We start from the raw sequence: 19,702 nt of genomic DNA, 5'->3' as shown, positions 1-19,702 counted from the left end.
CCTGCATGGGTGAAAGGCTGGGCCAGGCCATCCCACTTTCCTTCCGGCCACCAACTCCTCTTCTCTCCTGTCTAGAGGAAGACTCGGCCATCCCCATCACGGTCCCCGGCCGCCTGCCAGTCTCCCTGGCAGGCCACCCCGTGGTGGCCGCCCAGGCAGTAGCAGTGCAAGCAGCAGCAGCCCAGGCAGCTGTGGCGGCACAGGCAGCCGCCCTGGAGCAACTTCGGGAGAAGCTGGAGTCTGGGGAGCCTCCAGAAAAGAAGATGGCCCTGGTGGCAGATGAGCAGCAACGACTCATGCAGCGAGCGCTACAGCAGAACTTCCTGGCCATGACAGCACAACTGCCCATGAGCATTCGTATCAACAGCCAAGGTATCGACCCGGCACCCTGCTTCCTGCATGTGTAACAAAATAAGGGTCTTGGAGCCAGGGTATGTAAAGAGTGCCTATAAATCAACAAGAAAAAAAGGCAAGCAGATCAATAGAAAAAATGGGCAACTGTGACTAGTAAATTCCTATGAAAGGCTGTTCAACTCCCTCTACCTGGAGATCTGCACGTTAGCACGGAGATACCATTTTTCACCCATCAGAGTTTGGCAATATCAAGTGTTAGTCAGGATGTGGAGAAATGGGTCCTGCTGGTAGGAGTGTAAATAGGTGACAATTTGGCAATCTCTTCTAAAAATAGAAAATATGACTCAGTGATCTACTTGGTATCTACAGCAGAACTAGTGCAGGTGCTCAAGGAAACACAGGTGTCTCCCAGTATCCGAAAGGAGGGCATTCCTGTCAAGCCTTTCGAAGTGGTACAATGCGAATTTTCAAAAAGTGGGGGATACCTGTATAGACAAGGTTGTTCATTGCGGTCATTTGCATGATGTCATAACAGTGAGGCCTTGAAGCTACGTGTGTGTTCATCAGTGAGGAATGAATGAGTCACATCTGGAAGACTCTGGCTGTTAAAAAGAATGATGTGATTTGGGTATGCAGCATTGCTTAAAACTTAGAATCATGTCCCTGGCCAGGTAGCTCAGTTAGCTGGAGCATTGTCCCATACACCGAAAGGATTTGGCTTGATTCCTGATTAGGGCACATACCTAGGTTGAGGGTTCAAATCCCCATTGGGGTGCATACGGGAGGTGGCCGATCAATGTTTCTCTCTCACATTGATGTTTCTTTCTCTCTCTCTCTCTCCCTCTCCAAAATCAATAAACATATCCTCAGGTGAGGATTTTAAAAAATTAATTAACTAAAAAAAAGACAGCCATGATAAAAGCAGATGTTAGACAAATACGTTCTTATCTGATATTTATTGACTATGTCCTGTGTGCACTGGTGGCAGATACAGTCCACAGCTTTGTGAAGTTTAAAGTCTATTGGGAGTGACAGACGTGAAATAGATCATCACACAGATGGGTTTGTGATTTCAAATTGTGGCTTTTCTTCTTCTCACAGCCTCTGAGAGCCGCCAGGATTCAGCTGCAAATTTGACCAGCACCAATGGCAGCAATAGTATTAGCATGTCCGTGGAGATTAACGGGATTATGTATACAGGTAATACCTTGACCGCTTCCTTCCCCAAGTTAACTCAGGAGTCCTGGGTAACCGCCCAGATTTGGCCTGTGTGAGCCAAGCCATTAGAGTGAGCAAAGCTCTTCCTTCCCTTGGAGACTTGAGTATATAATCAATGTGATATACTTCACGCAGTGCTCAGCACATAGTAAGCACTTGGCATGGTGCTCAGTATATAGAAAGTACTTGGCAAAGTGCTCAGCACATAGTAAGTACTTAACATGGTGCTCAGCATACAGTAAGTGCTCAAAAATACAAGCTGACCCTTGAACAACAAAGGTTTGGACTGCGTGGGCCCACTTGCATTGTGCATTTTTTTTTAATAAATACTGTAGATGCATTTTCCTGTTGATTTTCTTAATAACATTTTTTTTTCTGTAGCTTACTTTGTTCTAAGAATTCAGTATATAATACATATAACATACAAAATGTGTTCACCTGCTGTTTATGTTATCAGTAAGGCTTCCAAGCAGCAGTAGGCTATTAGTGGTTAAGTTTTGGGGTATCAAAAGTTATATTTGGATTTTCAAATCCAAATGTTTCAGGACCGCTACCTCTAACACCTGTGTTGTTCAAGGGTGCACTGTACAAGTGATGGTTCAAAGTTCTTTGTAAAAAAAAAAATGTACTCAGGCCATTTGCTCATTAGGCCACCAGGTGGCACTGGGGACACAGAACAGCTGGGTTGCTGGGCAAAGACTCCCATGGGAAGCAGAGACTAAGATAAGGTGGTGGGTGTCCCAGTGGGTCCCTGGGTGGCCTTGGCAGGGGATCAGTGCTCAAAGAACCCCTTGTACCTGTCACATAATTTTTTAAAAAACTCTTCATAACATGTTTCTCCTCCTGTTCTTGTATTAGGAGTGCTATTTGCTCAGCCACCAGCCCCCACGCCACCCTCAGCTCCCAGCAAAAGCGGTGGTGGCAGCAGCCGGGGAGGAAACAGTGGGACCAGCAGCAGCGTGGGCAGCCAGGCCGGGCCAGCGGGGTTATCCGCACCCCCCACGTCTTCTACCTCAAACAATTCATTGCCTTAACCGCACCACTCCCCACCTGCCGCCCCCACCCTGGGAGCCGGTCGCACTGGGCAGGGGGTCAAAGGTGGGCCAAGCAGGGCCAGGGTGGTGGAAGATACGGGTGGGGAGGGGAGATACCCACAAAGGAGCCACAGCTAACGCCAAAAATAGAAGAAAAATATATATATATACATATATATTAAAAAAATTTAATAAAACAGGGGAAAACCAAGGAACACTTGAATTACTCAGGTTTCAGACATTCAGAGAAACGAATTGTGAGAGTAGCAAAGGAAATTAGGAAAAAGAACGGCAAATACTTCGAGGGCTTTCCTGCAGCCATGGTGGACCGACTTGGACTGGTGTCTGGTTTGGACCATTTGCAATGTAAGGCCAGATCCTGTTTACCTCATGCATCCCTGCACTGTGTGTTTTCATTTTTGTCTGTTTTTTATCCTTTTTTTTTTCCTGTTCATTACACTCACCCACTCACCATACCCAGCTCCTTGTTTTGAATGAAACCCCTGAGCCATGATCAGTTGAATTTTTTTCTTGTTGCTTTTGGGAACTTTTTATTATTTTTTTTTAAAGAAATAGTGATATTCAAGCTCTATAGGGTTTTTAAGAGGTTTTGGGGGGTTTTGTTTTGTAAATATTCTATTTTATTCTTGGGGGAGGAATCAAACCTTAGGAAAAGGATATATATCTCTATATATTTGTGTTCATTCAGGGAAACTGGACTTAAAAAAAGCAAAAAAAAAAAAAAAAAAGTAATATCCTTTTAATTTTTCCCATGACTGATTTGGGTTCGTGTGTGCATTTCCTGTGGTGCAGTAGGCAGCTGGTGAGTGCAGGACACTGTATCCCTGGGCTAGAGCCAGAAAAGGGGATGAACTCAGGTGCCGAGCGCCAGGCTAGGGTGGGGGTGCCGTTGGGAGTACGTGAATGCTGAATGGCAGACCAAGACTCTTGATGCCTTGTCTTGCTGTGCCACACTGCTCCCAGTCAGGGACTTGGAAGTCAACTAGAAAGGAGATAGTGCTGGAAAAAGGGCCAGGGCCTTGCCGGGGGTGTGCCTGTCATAGCTCCCAGGCTCCTGTCTCAGGGATGAAGATGGCCTGGGGACTCTCTTGCCTGAAAGGGCTGCTTTTGAAGACCTGCCTCTGTAGATATTCCGTGACCGGGGTGAGCCAGGCTTAGCTCTGAGTGAGGCTTTTGGGGCCATGTCATCCTGAACACCCCACCCCTTCTTATCTCCTTCACTTTGCCCCTTCGTTCTCTCTTGGTCCCTTGCAAGGCCACATCTCCCGCTGTAATTAAAGGAATTAAGTAGAGGCCTATAAGGAGGCTATACTCACTCCCTCCACAACCCCTTCTCCCAGATTAGAAAGTGGGCATCGGGGACAGTTGGGCTGAGGAATTTATTTCAATGGCTAGTGCTGGTCTTCACTACAAGGTAGCACCTTCTGTCCCAAGGCCCAGGTGGGGTTTGAGGACTTCCTTGGCCACCCTAACCCTTGCTGAGTCCCTGGGAACCAGGTGGTGCTGGTGGGGACTGTGCCTCTTATACCTTAGCACTCTTTCCTTTCACGCACTGAGTTTGCCTGCTCTAATTGGGCCCAGGGAGCCTGGCCTAATGAGGCCAAAAAGGGCAGTGCCCCCCTGGCAGCCTCCCAGATCCCTGACCCAGCACCACCTTGTTGCCTTGGAGACTGGAAAGGGGAGCATCCGGGTCCTAAGGCCCCCAATGTCTGGGTTTGCTTGGATGCGGTGCTATGGTGTGTTTGGGGAGAACCCCTTTCTTTGGTATATCTCAGGGTTGTTGACACTGCCCACCTTCCAGAATGGGGCGGCTGTGGGCATCTGGAGTTTCCTCTCTGTTTTTACTTCTGGAAGGTTCTCCTCCCCAAATCTCACTGCAGCAGCACAACCACTGTGGGAGGAGGATCTCTCTGTCCCCAGAGCAGTGAACCAGATGCTCCTCCCTTCTTCCATGACCAGACCCCTTGGAGCCACAGCCTTCTGGTGGGTGGGGCCCACATGGGGGTGTCTGCTGCCTGGTTATTTCTACCTCAGGTCTGACTCTTGATGCCAAAACTCCTGCTCAGCCTACCCCCGTTTTCTGGCTCAGGGTTTCAGCAAGTACCAATACCTGTCCCCTCCTACCCGTGCCATGGGCACCTCCACCTGAGAGCCTGCCTGGGTGCTCTTTGGTCCTGTGTGTGTGTGTGTCTCGCATGTCTTGTGTGTGTTTGGGGACCTGGGTGTTGTGTCCTACGGGGCGATGTGGCCCCCGGATCTAACTCAGGGCATGCCTACTGTTCAGGGTGATGGTAGGGTGTCGGGGGAGACAGCGCTGTGGGCAGGGGAAAGGGGTGGAAAGGTGAGGGAGAGCCCCAGGCTGGGACGGAGTTGCAGCCTCTGTCTGCCTCAAGTGAGTCCCCATTTACTCTCTGCCACTCCTAGCTCAGGGCAGCCCCCAGTCGGTAGGGGTTCTAGGGTGCAGCTCAGCACCCCCTTATGCAAACAGGGGTGGGGAAGGGGCAGCCATCTGTCAGCGGCTTGTGCACTGTTCATTCTGGAATGGGCGGGGCTTAACTGCACGGCGCCGGCAGGGACTCCCCCCAAAACTCAGGCTCAAGAGGGGTCAGGGGCTTCCCCTGCTTTAGAAATGTTTGTGACAGCTGCTTCTAGAATCTTTGTTGTGACCCCTAAACTGGCCACAGCACTGTCCAGCTGTCGTGCAAGGGGCAGAGCAGAGGCTTTGGGGCAGCTGAGCTAGTTTTTAATAGTTGTGCATTTGTACAGTCACTTTTTTTTGCTTTTATGATTTTTGCCCACTTCTATCATTTTTTTTTTCTTCCCCTTAATTTTGCTTTTGCATTTTTTTTTCTTGGCAAACACAAATGAATTCAGCCTTTCATTCCTGACATGTGAAATTTCAGTTTCTCTGGGGTTTGTCCGATGGCGCGGGGACCGTGCCTGAACTCAGGTTAAAGGAAAATAACTTTTAAAAAAGGTATAAACTACTCTACCTCTGGCCGGGCCTTGCCTGTCACCCTGGCCGGTGGGGCAGCCGGTAAGGATATCAGTTTCGCAGAACATTCAGGTATTAAGGGGGGGGGAGGGGGGGGACAAAAGACCAAAAAAAAAGGGAGGGAGGTGTGATTTTGAAATTTAAAAGAACACTGAAAGTTTACATTTTATAACATTATTATGCAGATTGTATTTAAATTTCAGAAATATTTAAGACAATTGTAACCCTGTAAAGCTGATATTAAAACAAGACAAAACACTTCTGACTTTTAACAGAAAATGTCTCCGTAGTGGTTTCCTGGGCGTCACCCCACCCTGTCTGGGTCCAGGTGGCAGAAGGCACAGGGGTTGATCCAGGGGTCCTCCAGTGGAGACTGTGGCCTGAGGGGATACTGGGCCATGTCTGGAGACACCTGTGGCTGGCACAACTGGGGGTGCTCCTGTCACCAAGTGGGTGAGGCCAAGGATGGCCCGACCCGAGAGTGACCTGGCCTCAGCGTCACTCCCTTAGTGCCCCAGCCCGCTAGCTTAGACCTGCCATCCTGGGTTCTGATGCCCAGATCACTCCTGAGTTGTCCAACTCAAGCCCCCAGGGTGCATCGTCTGGCCCCTCCCCCCACCCCCATCCTTGCTGACATCATTTTGGTTCCCTAAGGAGGCCACCCTGGGCCTGCCTCTGTTCACCCTGTCCCCCAAGCCTTCCCACTGTGGTTTGGTTCACATTTTAACATTTTGTCTTTCAGTACAACGTAGCCCCAAAGAAACCAGACCAAGGGGCAACTGGTTCCTTGGGCTACAGTTTCAACCCCTGGGCTCAGCCCAGATGAAGAGAAACCTTGGCTTTCAGCCCCCAAAAGCAGACCTGACAAGCAGCACGCAGCATGCAAGGTGTTGCGCAGAAAAGATTTCCCGGGGTGTCCCTCACATCACTCACACCCAAGGGATGTGATAGGCTCAAGGTCAGTATGGCTGGATAGTGGACAGGCCCAGCCTCCTGCCACCTGGCTCCCCTGCCATTAGCTCCTGGCTGTGGCTGGCCTGGGCCTGTCCCTCCCGCCTGGGTCAGCCCCCAAGGCTGGTCAGGAATCAGGAAAAACAACCCCCTCCTGTGGCAGCCACTTGGTTCCCACAAGCCTCCCCTAGTCCATTATTTCCAGCATTCTCCATCCATGCCAGAGATGGATTGGCTACCTCTCCACGGGCCTGGGGAACCTGGAGTGGACAGAGGTCAACCCACCTGCCTCTCTGAGCTCCCTGCCCCCCAGGGACATAAAGGAAAAGTTCTGTGCGTGTTTTTAAAGGTCCTGTCTTTGCCAACTGGATGGGCCAGTCTAGTATCTTTATTTCTCTGCTGAAGAGGCCCAGAGAGGGACTGGGGGCCCTGAGGTCACACAGCCCCTGGGGGCACACAGGGAGGGGCCAGACCCCACCACCTCTCCCCACCTCCCCAAGCCAGCAGCACCTCCTGGCTCCTGCTCTGCTTGTTAAGAGGTAGGGAAACTCCCAGGAGTGAAACTCAAAACTAGGCCTGATTAGTGGGAGGGAGAGGCAGACCGAGGAGGCTGGGGGCAGGGTGGGGGGTTGAAAGGGTGCCTGGAAAAGATGATGGCCCCTGGAGTCGTGGAGTCATCTGCTGTCCCTTACGCCATTAGTGCGCACCGTGGTGGCTGCTGGGTTTGTTCAAGGCCCCCCTCCCTGGGGTGGGCTGGGAGTGAGAGGTGGCTGGGGTCCCAGAAAGGGGGGGTCTGGTTTGGCTCATCAGAGTGTACCAGTGCCTGCGAACAGGAGGTGCTCAGTAAACACGTAGGAAATAAAGAACGCAAGAACCCTGGGTTTACCCCCAGAGAGATTATGCAGGTCTCTGTGCCTCAGTTTCCCCAAGCCTACTTGCTGCTGCCACCCAGCTGCCACCAGGGCCTCCCAGCCTTGGATTTGGGAGGCAGCGCCTGTCTGGCACCAAGGAGGTCTGGCCGCTGGGTGGTCTGGAGGCCCCTAAAGTGTGGCTTTTGTCCTGCTCTTCTGACACAACTGGTCTGTCCTCATTCCGGGAACTGGGCTGGGGGTGGGGTGACCTCTGACCTGACAGCAGCCTGGCCTACTGGGTCCCCAGGGAAGGGAGGAGGGGAGGAAGAGGGAGGGAGAGGCCTGTGAGGGGGCCTGACTGCAATCCAGCAGCCCTGCCCTGGGGCACTGCCTGGGCCTGTTCCTGTTCCTGCCTGAACATCCACATCCACCATCAGAGCCCCTTATCCCTATTGGCATAATTGGTCCCCTGCAAACCACACTTGCTGGGCCCACCCCTATGTCCAGTACTCAAGAAACTTCCAGGCCAGACTTCCCGGGATGAGGACACAGACCCCATAGCTCTGGGGAACCCCACTTTGTACACGGGGAAACAGGCCCAAAGCTGTGTAGTGACTTGCCCCAGGGCTCAGAAGTGCCAGTTTCAAGCCCTGACTTGTTGTTTAGAAGGGTCACCTTGGCCCACCCCGGGTTCTGCAGAGGGGCAGACTTCAGCATTCAAAGAAAGACTTGTTTTGGAAAAAGCCTAAAAGGTTTCTTTTAGCCCTGGCTGGCTAGCTCAGTTGGTTAGAGCGTTGTCCCAATATGCAAAGGCTGCCAGGTCAATTTCTGGTCAGGGCACATACAAGAGTCAACCAATGAATGCATAAATAAGTGGAACAACAAATCAATGTTTCACTCTCTCCCCCTCTCTCTCAAAAAAAAAAACCCACTTTTTTTTGTTTTGGTGTTTGAAAAGTGTAAATTAGCATTCAAGGTGTCTCATTTCTATTATTCACACTAAAAACATTTGAGAAACACAGGGGGCATCCGCTGGTTCTGGTGGAAATCAGAAACATCTGATTCTAGCTGCAATCTGTCTATGGACTGGGTGGTCCCTGGCTCAGTTTCCCCATTTAGCAGGTGCTGAGGGTTGGGACCTAGCTCTCCTCAATTTAAAAAAGCCCTTCAGTTTCTCATGCCCTCCCTCCCCCAGGATAAAATAAAATCCAGGCTCCGCGCTCTCACAAGGTCCTCACCGGCCCAGTGCCCCCTCTAGTGCCCCCTTAAGGCCTTGACACTACTTCTGTCCACCTATCTCTTCAAGCTGTTGTTAGTACCCTGCTCAAAGGATACCTCCTCCCGGAAGCCGGTTCTCCAGATCCTCCATCCCTGCAACTGCTCCGCTCTGTGGCCCCAGGGCTGGGAGCGGCCCCACACTCCGCTTCCTTGTCTGTGGCTCCCGCCTGCCACCTGGCGGCCGAGGCTAGGGATGCGGATCCTCACGCTCTAGGCTTCCCCTTCCAGCGGCTTGGGGGCGGTCCTCTGCACCCTGCGGCAGACACCCTGCATCGGGGTCTCCCGGTGTTGCTTGTGGACACACCGCCCCGGCCGGGCAAGTCTCCTGGGCTGGACACTTCGACTTTTAAGTGATATCTCCCCTTTCAAAGGCTGGCAACTAATTCCACATTTTAAAGTGCAGTTTTCCCCCGACTGATAGATCAAGTGGTTAGAGCCGGTTCCCACCCTCCCAGATTGAGGGCTCCACCCCATTCAGGGCACGTACAAGATGCAACCAATGAATGTATAAATAAGTGAAGCAATAACAATGTTTCTCTCTCCCCTTCCCTCTCTAAAATCAGTGAGTAAAAATAAATAAAGTACATTGTTTTTAGACGTGGTCAGGACAGCAGCTGTGACCTTCAGTTAGGCGCTCCCGACTAACTGAAGTTCGGTCTGCACCAAGTTCATAAAATAAAAATGTGTATTTTGTGGCCCACCAAAAGGGGTCCAGGGGGAGATTGAAGTTGGATCCTTGAGTACGCACTTAATTACATCGTATTGCGTGCCAGTTAGATATGTTATGTCAGGCATGTAGTCTCTATTTCACGCCTGTGAGGTCTGTACTTTATTATTTGCATAAGGAAATAAAATAAAATGATCTGAGAGCTTGAGTCACTTGGCCAAAAGCGCCGAGCGTAAATGGCTAAGCTAGATTTCCAGGGTCTGAAGCTACTAATTGCTCGCAGAAAATTCTGGGCCTTGATTTGTTTTCTATATAGCTTTGCAAGGGGCCTCATTCCAAGATTTTACACCAGGCAACTCGCCCCTCGAAGCTCAGCGGAGCCGGGGGAAAAGGGGCACTTAAATTCACGAAGGACCCGGCTCTCCAAGGTAGGTGTGCACGCCGGGGGCGGGGCAATCTAGCGCCGCTCTATCCCGCGCAGCGCAGCAGCCCACGTCTCGCTGGTGACAACGCATTTCCGGGGCGGTGGGGGAGTAAGATGGCGGCGCCCATGGAAGTGGCCGTGTGTACTGATTCGTCTGCCCCGCTGTGGAGCTGCGTCGTGTGGGAGCTGCACTCGGGCGCTAATCTTCTCACGTACCGCGGCGGCCAGGCTGGGCCCCATGGTCTGGCGCTGCTCAATGGCGAGTACCTGCTGGCGGCGCAGCTGGGCAAGAACTATATCAGCGCTTGGGAGCTACAGCGGAAGGTGCGGCGGCGCACGCCCGAGACTAGGGGGTGTGCGGGGCTCCCGAGACTGGGGTTAGTGGGGGTGGCACACGCTCTGACCCGGGGTGAAGAAGTCTTAGTTTAGATGTTCGCGCCCTGGAGCGGGTTTTGGGGAGGCGGGTCTCTGGGGCAGCCGGCCGGGAGTGTGAGCACATGAAGGAATGGGGAGGTAGCGCACCCCTAACGGGAGCAATGCATGAAGAGGCGGGAAATTTAAAAGAAGAGTTTGCATTTGGGGTTCCGTGAGTCTCGTAGGCTTGGAGGGTGAAGGTCTGAGGCCTGATGAGCCCCCTGGAAGAGTAATCCAAGAGACTTTTAGTATTCAAAAAAATACACTATTCCTCATCAGAGTCCATGGCGTCTCCGCTTGAGCATCTCCAAATGCCGTTCCTGCAGCTGCTTGCAGCCCCTTTCTGCCAGCTGACATCTCTTATGGCAAGCTCTGTGCTCTGGCTTTGCCTGGTGCCGACCACACAGAACTTAACGTTTTCCCATATTAGACATTTAGAAACAGGCGGAGGGTCGCAAGTGGGACCTTAAGGAAGCAAGATTGGGGAACAAGCCCACTGGCCTTTGGGCTCTCCAGCCCCACAGCCCTCCTGGACCCTCTGTGCCTCACCCACCCCCACCCCCACCCCCACCCCCATGCCCAGAGGCGCACCATCCTGCTTTTATCCAAGGATTTGCATGTCTCCACCTCCAACCTGCAAAGCCTGAGCTGGAGAAAACACTTCTTTGCTGCACTGTGAATTTGCTTAAACCACCCCTGTTCCCACGCTGTCTGGTTTTCTTGGATTTACCAGGTGCCTGGGTGCTCCCACCCACTCTCCTCACTGCTGCCTGGCTCCTGAGTTCTGCGTGAAGCTCAGGGGCTTCTTATGTTCCTCTAGGACCAGCTCCAGCAGAAGATCATGTGCCCTGGACCTGTCACCTGTCTGACCACGTCGCCCAATGGCCTGTACATGCTGGCAGGGATTGCAGAGAGTATATACCTGTGGGAGGTGAGTGTCAGAGCCAGGGCCACAGAGCTTGGCCTGTGGACCACTGAATTACACCACCAACAGTATTGTCACCACCAGTCAGTTATTTGAGGGGAGATTCACCTCACTTTCTGCACAGATGGTGTAGGATTTGGGTCCAGGAGGTATGTGTAACCATGTCAGCCCTACCTGACCTTAATCTCGACTCACAAAACACGTCTGGCAAGGGAACTGAGTCCTCTGTGAGATGAAGACGGCTTCATTATCTCATCCTGGGAGTTTGAAATCTTAGTCCTGATTCTGAAACTAGGAAGCCGTTAGTTGTTCAGGCATAGGATGGGAAATTGAGGCAGGGAAGGGCTTCTCAGATTGCCCATCATGGTAGAAATCCTTGCCCTGATTGTTGTCAGCCTGGTGCAGGGGGCGTGGTAGAAACCCGTGGCCTGCGGCCTGATGCGGGCATCTGAGGGCCGCCCCGCCCCCCGCCGCCCCCCCAACCTCGATGGGGTGCAGTTGTACTCCTGGTAGATGTGATTGCTGTCTGGCTCTCCCTTTCTTTTCCTGTTGGAGAAAGCTTAGACCACAAGGGGGCGCCACTCAAGGCCAACAGAGGCAGGAGCCCAGGCTCAGGGCTTTGAGCACAGCCAGCCCGACTGCGGTAGCCACTGTTGATCTTTCTCACTTGCTCTCTGAGTAGGTGGGAGAGGCTGGAAATCCTTAGAGTGGGGCTCCAGGGTGAACAAGTGTATGTCTGTCCAAGTTTCCTTCTTGTTAGATTTGGGGCCACTCTACCCTAATTTGATCTCACCTGAACTAACTGCACCTGCAAAGCTCTTATGTTTAAGCCACAGGCTCCAGGGATTAGGACATGAGCATATTTATTTGGGGGACACAGTTTAACACACAATATCATCTGTGTTCTCCTCCCATGCCACAGCCCTTCCCAGGTGTCATGTTATGGGCTCACATCTCCCTGCCAGCTGGCCCCTCCCTCTTCAGTAGACCAGCCTGCTCAGCTTTCTGCTGGTTTGGGTCTCCCTTCCCCAGGTTTCATAGCAAGAGTGCCCCTACCCCTTGCCTCTCCTGCTATACGAAGTGGCATGGCTGCATTTAAAGCCCCTTATAGCCAGTCTGGAAGGCCATGACTTCCTATTGTGACAGAATCACCATGAGGAGCCATCTGTTGCTGGTCGTGGATCCAGCTGCTCCTGAAGGGACCCACTCCCTCACCAGCCTTGCCACTCTGACCCATGCCTTCCCTGGGGGCTGCAGTCATACCACCTGTCTCCCTGTGCCTGGGCAGACTGTGTCTTCAGTGTACTCTTATGACCTGGCAGCTGGGGGGCCAGGCACTGTACCTCATTTCCTGACCTGACTCACGTGTGCTCCGCCTTCCCCAGGTCTCCACAGGGAACCTCCTGGTCATCCTGAGCCGCCACTACCAGGACATCTCCTGCTTGCAGTTCACAGGGGATAGCAGCCACTTCCTCTCGGGTGGCAAGGACTGCCTGGTGCTGGTGTGGAGCCTGTGCAGGTAGCGCCCTGACCTTTGCGGGCCTGCACCCAGTCTATAGCCTCAGCCAGGTGAGGCCTCAGCACAGAGGGCAAGGGATCCTGCTCTGCAGAAGGCCATGCCGAAGTCCTGGAGCAGGAAGGGGCTGGACCCGCAAGTTGGGTGGGCTTGTGTGAGGAGGACACGGGTGATTGGTTTGTCTGGGAACCAGGGGAGCCATCTGAGAATTTTCTGCCAGTGGGATGGATCCAGTGGCCACATGGAGGTGGGCGGGGGAATCAGGTGCAGCCCTCCCCCTGAATCCACTCCCCCTGCAGCGTGCTGCAGGTGGATTCCTCCAGGACCCCAGCCCCCCGGCATGTCTGGTCCCGCCACACCCTTCCCATCACAGACCTGCACTGTGGCTTTGGGGGGCCCCTAGCCCGGGTGGCCACGGCCTCACTAGACCAGACAGTGAAGGTAGGACGGACCACCTGCCCTCCCCCAGTGGATCTGTGAGTTGGGCTTGGGTGGCTGGTGGGTTCTTGGATGATGTGAGTCAGTGAATCAGTGTTCACTGATTCCCCCCAGGCTGGAAGCTCCAGACAGCTCTTAATCCCCCAGTGCTTCTGGCCTCAAGGACATCCAGAGGCAGACGGTCCAGGCCTATGTTGGCTCAGAAATTCCTGTTTGGCCACCCATGCCTGATGGCTCCCTGGCCAAGCCTCAGGGATTTGTGGGTGTCTGGCCCTCAGGTCTTTGTCCTTGGTGATGTGGGGGGGCAGAGTCCAGGGCTGACGGCAGCTAAAACAGGGTGGAAGTGGTCTTGGGCATGAGAACCAAGCTCTGTCCCAGGGGACGTCCCAAGTGCCCCAGCCCTAAGAACCCCGAGTGATAGCTCTGCCCGAGGTCCTGTGGGGTCCGGGGGTCTCCCAGGCAGGGCTGTCTGGCTCTCAGACAAGCACCCCTGCCCCACTGGGACCCCAGTGTACGTGGAGCCCCCACCCTATACCCTGCCTGCCCCTAGCTGTGGGAGATCTCCTCAGGCGAGCTGCTGCTCTCTGTCCTCTTTGACGTGGGTATTATGGCTGTGACCATGGACCTGGCTGAGCATCACATGTTCTGCGGTGGCAGTGAGGGCTCCATCTTCCAGGTCGATCTCTGCACCTGGGTGAGTGGTGGGTGCCTGGGCCTGTGGTTGGAGGCTTAGGGGACAGTGGGATACTGAGGGGACAGTGGGATACTGAGGGTTCATCCTCCGAAGGCCCTGGAACTGTCCATCTCCCAGATCCAGTTCCTTGAGCCAAGACGGCTCTGCCCCTGCCCATCACCCCCAGTGCCCTGGGGCCCCCATGGCTGAGGCACAGTTGTGTCCCTCTGCTCACTGGCCCTTCCGCTTCCACAGCCTGGACAGAGAGAGAAGAGCTTCCAGCCAGAACAGGACAGTGGGAAGGTGTTCAAAGGCCACAGGTACAGGGACCAGACTGGTAGCTGGGAAAGGGCCCTGTTCTCTTGCTCCTGGGTTCCGGGATCATTTGCACCACCCTTTCTTAGACCTGTGTCCCTAGGAACCAGGTGACTTGCCTGTCAGTGTCTACTGATGGCAGTGTGCTGCTCTCTGGCTCACATGACGAGACCGTGCGCCTCTGGGACATCCAGAGCAAGCAGTGCATCAGGACAGTGACCCTCAAAGGTGGGCCTGGGGGCAAAAGACCCAAGAGTTTGTAAGTTGTGTGCCTTTGCCCATTTGTCTGCGCCCCGGCTGCTTGGCTGGGTGCTGGGAGGTGGGACCAGCGAGAGGAAAATAGGTGGGCCACTCCTGGGCAGGAGGGCAGGTTTTGGGGGGGGCGGGTGGGAGCCATGGCCCAGGCCTGGCTGCGGTGGCTCCTGACCAGCGCCTGCCCTGCTGCAGGCCCTGTGACCAACGCCTTCATTATGCTGGCGCCAGTCAGCATGCTGAGCTCCGACTTCAGGCCCAGCCTGCCCTTGCCGCACTTCAACAAGCACCTGCTAGGCGCTGAGCATGGGGACGAGCAGCACCGTGGGGGCCTTACGCTGCGCCTGGGCCTCCACCAGCAGGTACTTGCTGCAACAGGTAACCTGCCCTTGGGCCTCTGGAGGACCCACCCTGGCTCAACCTCTAGAGCGTGGCTTTGTATTCCCTCTGGGTCTGGGTCCTGGCCAGAGTCCCTTAGAGGGCCCTCCACACATGCCCTCAGTGAGGAGGCTCCTCTGACCACATGGCTGAGCCCAGCCTGGTGGCCAGCACCTGATCTCAGAGAGCACCTTCCATAGTAGAAGCAGGCCACACACCAGGGTGCATTCTCAGACAAGCACACAAGCGTGACCAAAGGCACTGTGTCCAGCACCTTCTCCAGCACGGCAGTAGGCAACACACTTCCCTGTACCCTCCAGGGATCGCCCATGTGCCTCTCCTTGGCAGAGCCTGGCATTGCCGCTCTGGCTGCGCTCCTTCCACCTCTGCCCACTATTTCCATGCCCTGGAATCACATGAGCCCACAAGGGTGCAGGCCCTTCACTCAGACACCATGATGGATGGCAGGGCCGTGGGCCTGTCTGCCAGCCAAGGACAGCGTGCTTAACCTGCATCTGGCGGCAGGGCAGGGGGAGGGACACTCTGCTGCAGCAGTGTCTTTCTGTCTAGATGATCAGGCAGGTTCTGCCCACATGCCAGCCAGTTCTCTTCTGGAGCCTTCTTGACCCTGGTTACTCCAAAGCCTGCATGTCCTCCAGAGCCTGGCTCCCGGCCCGTGCTTGTGGTGTGGCCTTGAGTGTCCCCATCCCCTGTGCCTCGTTGGGCACAGTCCTGCAGCAGGAAGCATATATGAGAAGACTGGTCACGTTGCTTCCTGCTGGCTGTGGGGTTGAAGGTACAGCCTCCCACAGACACTTCACCCCCAGCTGGGCGCCCAGAGACCACTTGGAACCTGTCTTCCCCATCTGTGAGCAGCTGTCAGGGTGGCACCTCCCTCACCATAGGGGTGATGTGAACAGCGCGGGTGAGTCCTGAGGTTGCTGAAGCAGCCCCTTCTTTTGCAGGGCTCAGAGCCCAGCTACCTGGAGCGAGCAGAGCAGCTGCACAGGGTCATGTGCAGCACTATGGAAAAGGTAGGCGGGGCTGTGGAGAAGGGCAAGGCTGGGGAGGGTGAGTCTCCCTGGGGGTTGGGGGGGTGGAGTAGTGCTGTGAATTGGGGAGGAGATCAGGCTGCCTCTGGGACGTGAGAGGCCCCTCCACCCTGAGGCCCCGCCCCTCCTCAGAACGTGCTGGGTGGCCAGGATCAGTTGCGAATCAGAATCACGGAATTAGAAGATGAGGTGCAGAACCTGCGCAAGATCAATCGCGACCTGTTTGACTTCTCCACCCGCATAATCACCCGGCCTGCCAAGTGAGTGCAGGGGCCCAGACCACCACCCATGGACAGGCCTACAGGGCCGCCCTCCCTGGGGCTGCTGGGCCGAAGCCCCCGGACCAGCCGCACTGTCCTAAGCTCGCCTTCCCCTGGTTCTGTTCGGATTGTCACCTATGTGAGGAGTCATTTTGTCTCTGTTCATCCAACTGGTGTCTGTTGTGTCCAGTTGGTGCTGTTTTGTTTTTAACAAAAGACCTAAAAACCTGTCCTCTTCAGTCCTCCATGTGTGCTGAGGGCTAGTCCAGGTCCCAGGCTGGATTCTAGGACCCTCGACACAGGGCATCAGGTCTAACTTAAAAATCTAGTGTTGAGAAGCTGTGTTTCTCAGATTTTTCTGATACTCATTTGTCACCCCAGTGTCTCTGCAAAACCCTCTGTGGGAGGGGACTGGGGGAGGAAGCCTCAGCTGCAGGCCGAGGTTACCACAGGTGGCTGTGCTTTAGGGAGAGCAGTGTGGTCACACTGGTCACAGTCTAATGGGCACCAAGGGTCCCCGCAACCTTAGTCAAGGCAAGGGCTTTGAAGTAGCAGCCAGTTCCGGGCCAGGGTCCCCTGGAGGGACAGGTACCCAGGGCCACTTGACCAGAACATTTTTGTCGGTGTCAAGGGCCCAAGGCACGCCAGGTGTCCCCACTGCCTTGGGGACACTGCCAATCCAGTCAGCACCTGGAGACCAGCCCAGAAATGTGGGCCCCAAGGCTGCCCTCAACCTTCCAGAAAGCTACCCCCCACTGGCAGTCCTGCCTAATGATACTGAAAACCCACATAATTTATCAGGTGTCATCATAGCTGAAGCTGTGAGCCAGCAGCCAGCACTGAGTTCATGCTTTTAGGCTAATTGGAGTTCTCTGTCCCTGGAGCTCTCTGTCCTCGCAAGCAAGTGACCCAGCCACACACTGCAGCAGGATTCCCGGGGACAGGACTGGGCACACCCTCCACCCACCCCTACGGCCCTCGCCTTCCGCTTTTCCCCTGCCCGGGGATCTTGGACAGGATGATACTTGGGACTGTCCTGTTTTGGCCAGGTAGGGGGGCTAACTGATTGGTAAGGACTACATCATCGTCCCCCTCACACACATAGTGGGGTCTGTAGCAGCCAGGCAGCAAAACTGGGATCATGGAACTTGTTATACGGAGGTTTCAGGAGACGGAAGATGCCTTCAAGATGGGTTCAGGCTTCCCGAGGTGCCTCATCTGCCAGGGCCTGAGACCCTATGGGTCCTAATCCTCAGCAGGCCACCCCAGCCTGTCCGCATTACCCGCCAGCCCTCTGCGCCCTCTGCTGTTCGCTCTGTAGGAGACCTCGGGCTGGTTCTGATCTTGGTACTGCTGCCCACGTCCGCGTCTGGTCAGTCCCAGACAGAGCCGGCAGGTTGCCATGAGAGGTGCTGACAGTACCAGCCTCTGGCTGGCAGCCTCCCTTGGGCCTAGATTTTTCCCTGAGTTGGGGGGCTGTTGCCACTGCCCCTCACCCTGCACATATTTCCCGGGCCAGAGCACCCCCCAACACTGTACTGAACCTTCAACTGCTGGGGCACCCTGGGCAGAGAAGGTGGGGTCTCCACCCCCTGGGGCTGCCCCGTGTTCTGACTTAGGTTTCAGGGGTCGCGGTGCCTGCTCACCCTGTAGCTTCTCACACCCCGGGACGGGGAACGTCGGTGTGCAAACGGCCTTTGTAACAACTCTGCCTATGCCACCTGTCCAGAGCAGTCCTGGAAGGTTGCCCCTCTGCAGGATGCCATGAGGGGGCTGAGAGGAAGGCGGTTCGCCAGCCTGTCACATCTTTCAGACAACACAGGTGGTGAGGGCAGAGCTGACCTCTTTCCATCAGGCCTGGAATCACCACATGGCCTTGGACAGGCTGTGCCTGCCTCCAGTGGTTTCCTCATCTGTTAAAGGGTTATTCCTCTCCTGGGCTTGCAGAGTCTGCAAGGAACCTCAGGGAGTTTGTGCCCAGCTAGTGTGACAGGTGTGTGGCACATAGTAAATGGTGCTCTTACCATCTGGCCTGTAAGAATTACTGTACACTGTTTCTTAGCAGCACAATTTGACCCCAAATCCTAGGCCATCATTGCCAGAAGGGACATGCTGACAGCATCCAGTATTCAGTGGTGACTTCAGCGGGCTGGCAGTTTATGTAAACCACGGTGACATACCACCTTGCACCCTCCAAGACCTTTTTTTTTTTTTTTTTTTTAATTTATTTATTTTTTAAAAAGCAAGTACTGACGAGTAGGTGGAGAAACAACCATTTTTACACGGGATGGAGCCGCTGTGGCAAATAGTCTAGTGGTTCCTCAAAAAATAAAAGAGTCACCATATGACCCAGCAGTCCCACTTCCAGGTGGATGGACACCCAAAAGAACTGAAAGCAGGGATTCAAGATTTGTACACCCGTGGTCACAGTGGCCCAAAGGTGGGAGCAGCCCATGTCCAACAGATGGATGGATAAACGCTCCAGGATGGAAGACTCCTGATTATTCAGACTTCAAGAGGAAGGACACGGTACCCTGCGGGGTGTCAGTGGAGCAGCATCCCTTACACGAAAGGTTAAGGGTTTGATTCCTGGTTGGGAGGCACACCTAGTTGCAAGTTCTATCTGCAGTTGGGGCCTGTGTGGGAGGCAGCCAATTGATTTTTCTCACATCAATGTTCCTTTCTCTAAAATCAAACATATCCCAGTAAAATAAAGTCAAATATATCTGCCCTGACTGGTGTGGCTCAGTGGGTCGGGTGTCCTGCAAACAGAAAGCTTGCCTGTTCACTCCTAGTCAGGGCACGTGCTGGGGTTGCGGGGCAGGTCCCCAGTTGGGGGTGTGTGAGAGGCCACTGATGTATCTCTCACACATTGATGCTCTTCTCCCTCTCTCCCTACTTTCCCCTCTCTCTAAAGATTTAAAATATAAATATGTATATCTATATTTTAAATAGATATATATCTCCATCCATCCTCAGGTGAGGATTTAAAAGACATTCTGACACCTGCTGCAACATAGACAAACCTTGAGGACATGCTTGGTGACTCAGGGCAGTCACAAAAGGTGTCTGTTGATCAAGTGTCCACTGGGGACCTGACTGGTGAAAGCGCCTCCTGCCCGCAGGATGGGTTTCTGCTGCTGAGGCTCATGCTGTCAGAGGGACTGAAACCCGGTGTGGGAGGAGGCCCAGTGGACATAACTGGGAGCCTCACCCAGGATCAGTGCAGTGGGGGTGCTCCCGGCATGGCTGTGGTCTCCGGCAGGGAGGGGACCAGAATCCAGGACCCCTGGGGATTCTCCTTGTCCTAAGATGCCTAGCCAGTGACTGGATGCAGTAGCCTCATTGCCACCTGGAACTCGGCCCTCATTACAGTCGTTTCAGTCCTTATTAATGGTTGGCACATTTTTCTGCCCTTCTAACACTGGCTTCCAAGGGTTTGTTTTGGTATGAGAAAAATCAACCAAGTGTGAATTTATTCTTTAAAGCTGGAATGGTCCATGTCAGGAGATTGCCCCGCACCTGGAGGGGTCTGGGAGACACCCCCATTTTCTCAGTCTTCTACCCACAGCCTCCCTGGGGAGTATAGGATAAGAGCTGTGCCGGATGCTGCTGGCCCCGATTCGGCCATCGCTTATTAAGCGTGTGCCAGGACCACAGTCACCGTGGGTCATTTGAGGTGGGGA

At 54.1% G+C, this 19,702-nt stretch overlaps 2 protein-coding genes across 2 annotated transcripts in view; both read left to right on the top strand.

The window, feature by feature from the left end:
- The window catches only part of ARID3A (AT-rich interaction domain 3A), a 33,856-nt gene extending 30,498 nt beyond the window's left edge, over positions 1-3,358 (top strand). Inside the window, exons 7-9 of the mRNA XM_054585318.1 lie at positions 76-372; positions 1,456-1,554; positions 2,431-3,358. Of these exons, the coding sequence (XP_054441293.1) occupies positions 76-372; positions 1,456-1,554; positions 2,431-2,606 (572 nt within the window). The 3' untranslated portion in view covers positions 2,607-3,358. The remainder of the gene's footprint in view (positions 1-75; positions 373-1,455; positions 1,555-2,430) is intronic.
- A 6,544-nt stretch (positions 3,359-9,902) lies between these two features.
- WDR18 (WD repeat domain 18) lies at positions 9,903-17,453 on the top strand. The gene is made up of 10 exons (XM_054585317.1): positions 9,903-10,117; positions 11,028-11,138; positions 12,518-12,651; positions 12,948-13,089; positions 13,637-13,780; positions 14,015-14,079; positions 14,178-14,302; positions 14,522-14,688; positions 15,670-15,738; positions 15,889-17,453. The coding sequence occupies exons 1-10, from the start codon at positions 9,908-9,910 to the stop codon at positions 16,018-16,020; spliced, it is 1,299 nt and encodes a 432-aa protein (XP_054441292.1). The 5' UTR covers positions 9,903-9,907; the 3' UTR covers positions 16,021-17,453.
- The last annotated feature ends 2,249 nt before the right edge of the window (positions 17,454-19,702 follow it).

Source organism: Pteronotus mesoamericanus, unplaced genomic scaffold, assembly GCF_021234165.1.
Source record: "Pteronotus mesoamericanus isolate MK-2021 breed Mesoamerican mustached bat unplaced genomic scaffold, CSHL_Meso_final contig_835, whole genome shotgun sequence".
Lineage (NCBI taxonomy): Eukaryota > Metazoa > Chordata > Mammalia > Chiroptera > Mormoopidae > Pteronotus > Pteronotus mesoamericanus.
This window is presented reverse-complemented; position numbering and strand designations above follow the sequence as displayed.

What these genes read in the sequence shown, in the direction of transcription:
- WDR18 (XM_054585317.1), top strand. Translation starts at nt 9,908, where the DNA reads ATGGCGGCGCCCATGGAAGTGGCCGTGTGTACTGATTCGTCTGCCCCG. An exon ending in CTTGGGAGCTACAGCGGAAG is followed by an intron (nt 10,118 to 11,027) that starts GTGCGGCGGCGC and finishes ATGTTCCTCTAG; the next exon opens with GACCAGCTCCAGCAGAAGAT. An exon ending in CACTAGACCAGACAGTGAAG is followed by an intron (nt 13,090 to 13,636) that starts GTAGGACGGACC and finishes GCCTGCCCCTAG; the next exon opens with CTGTGGGAGATCTCCTCAGG.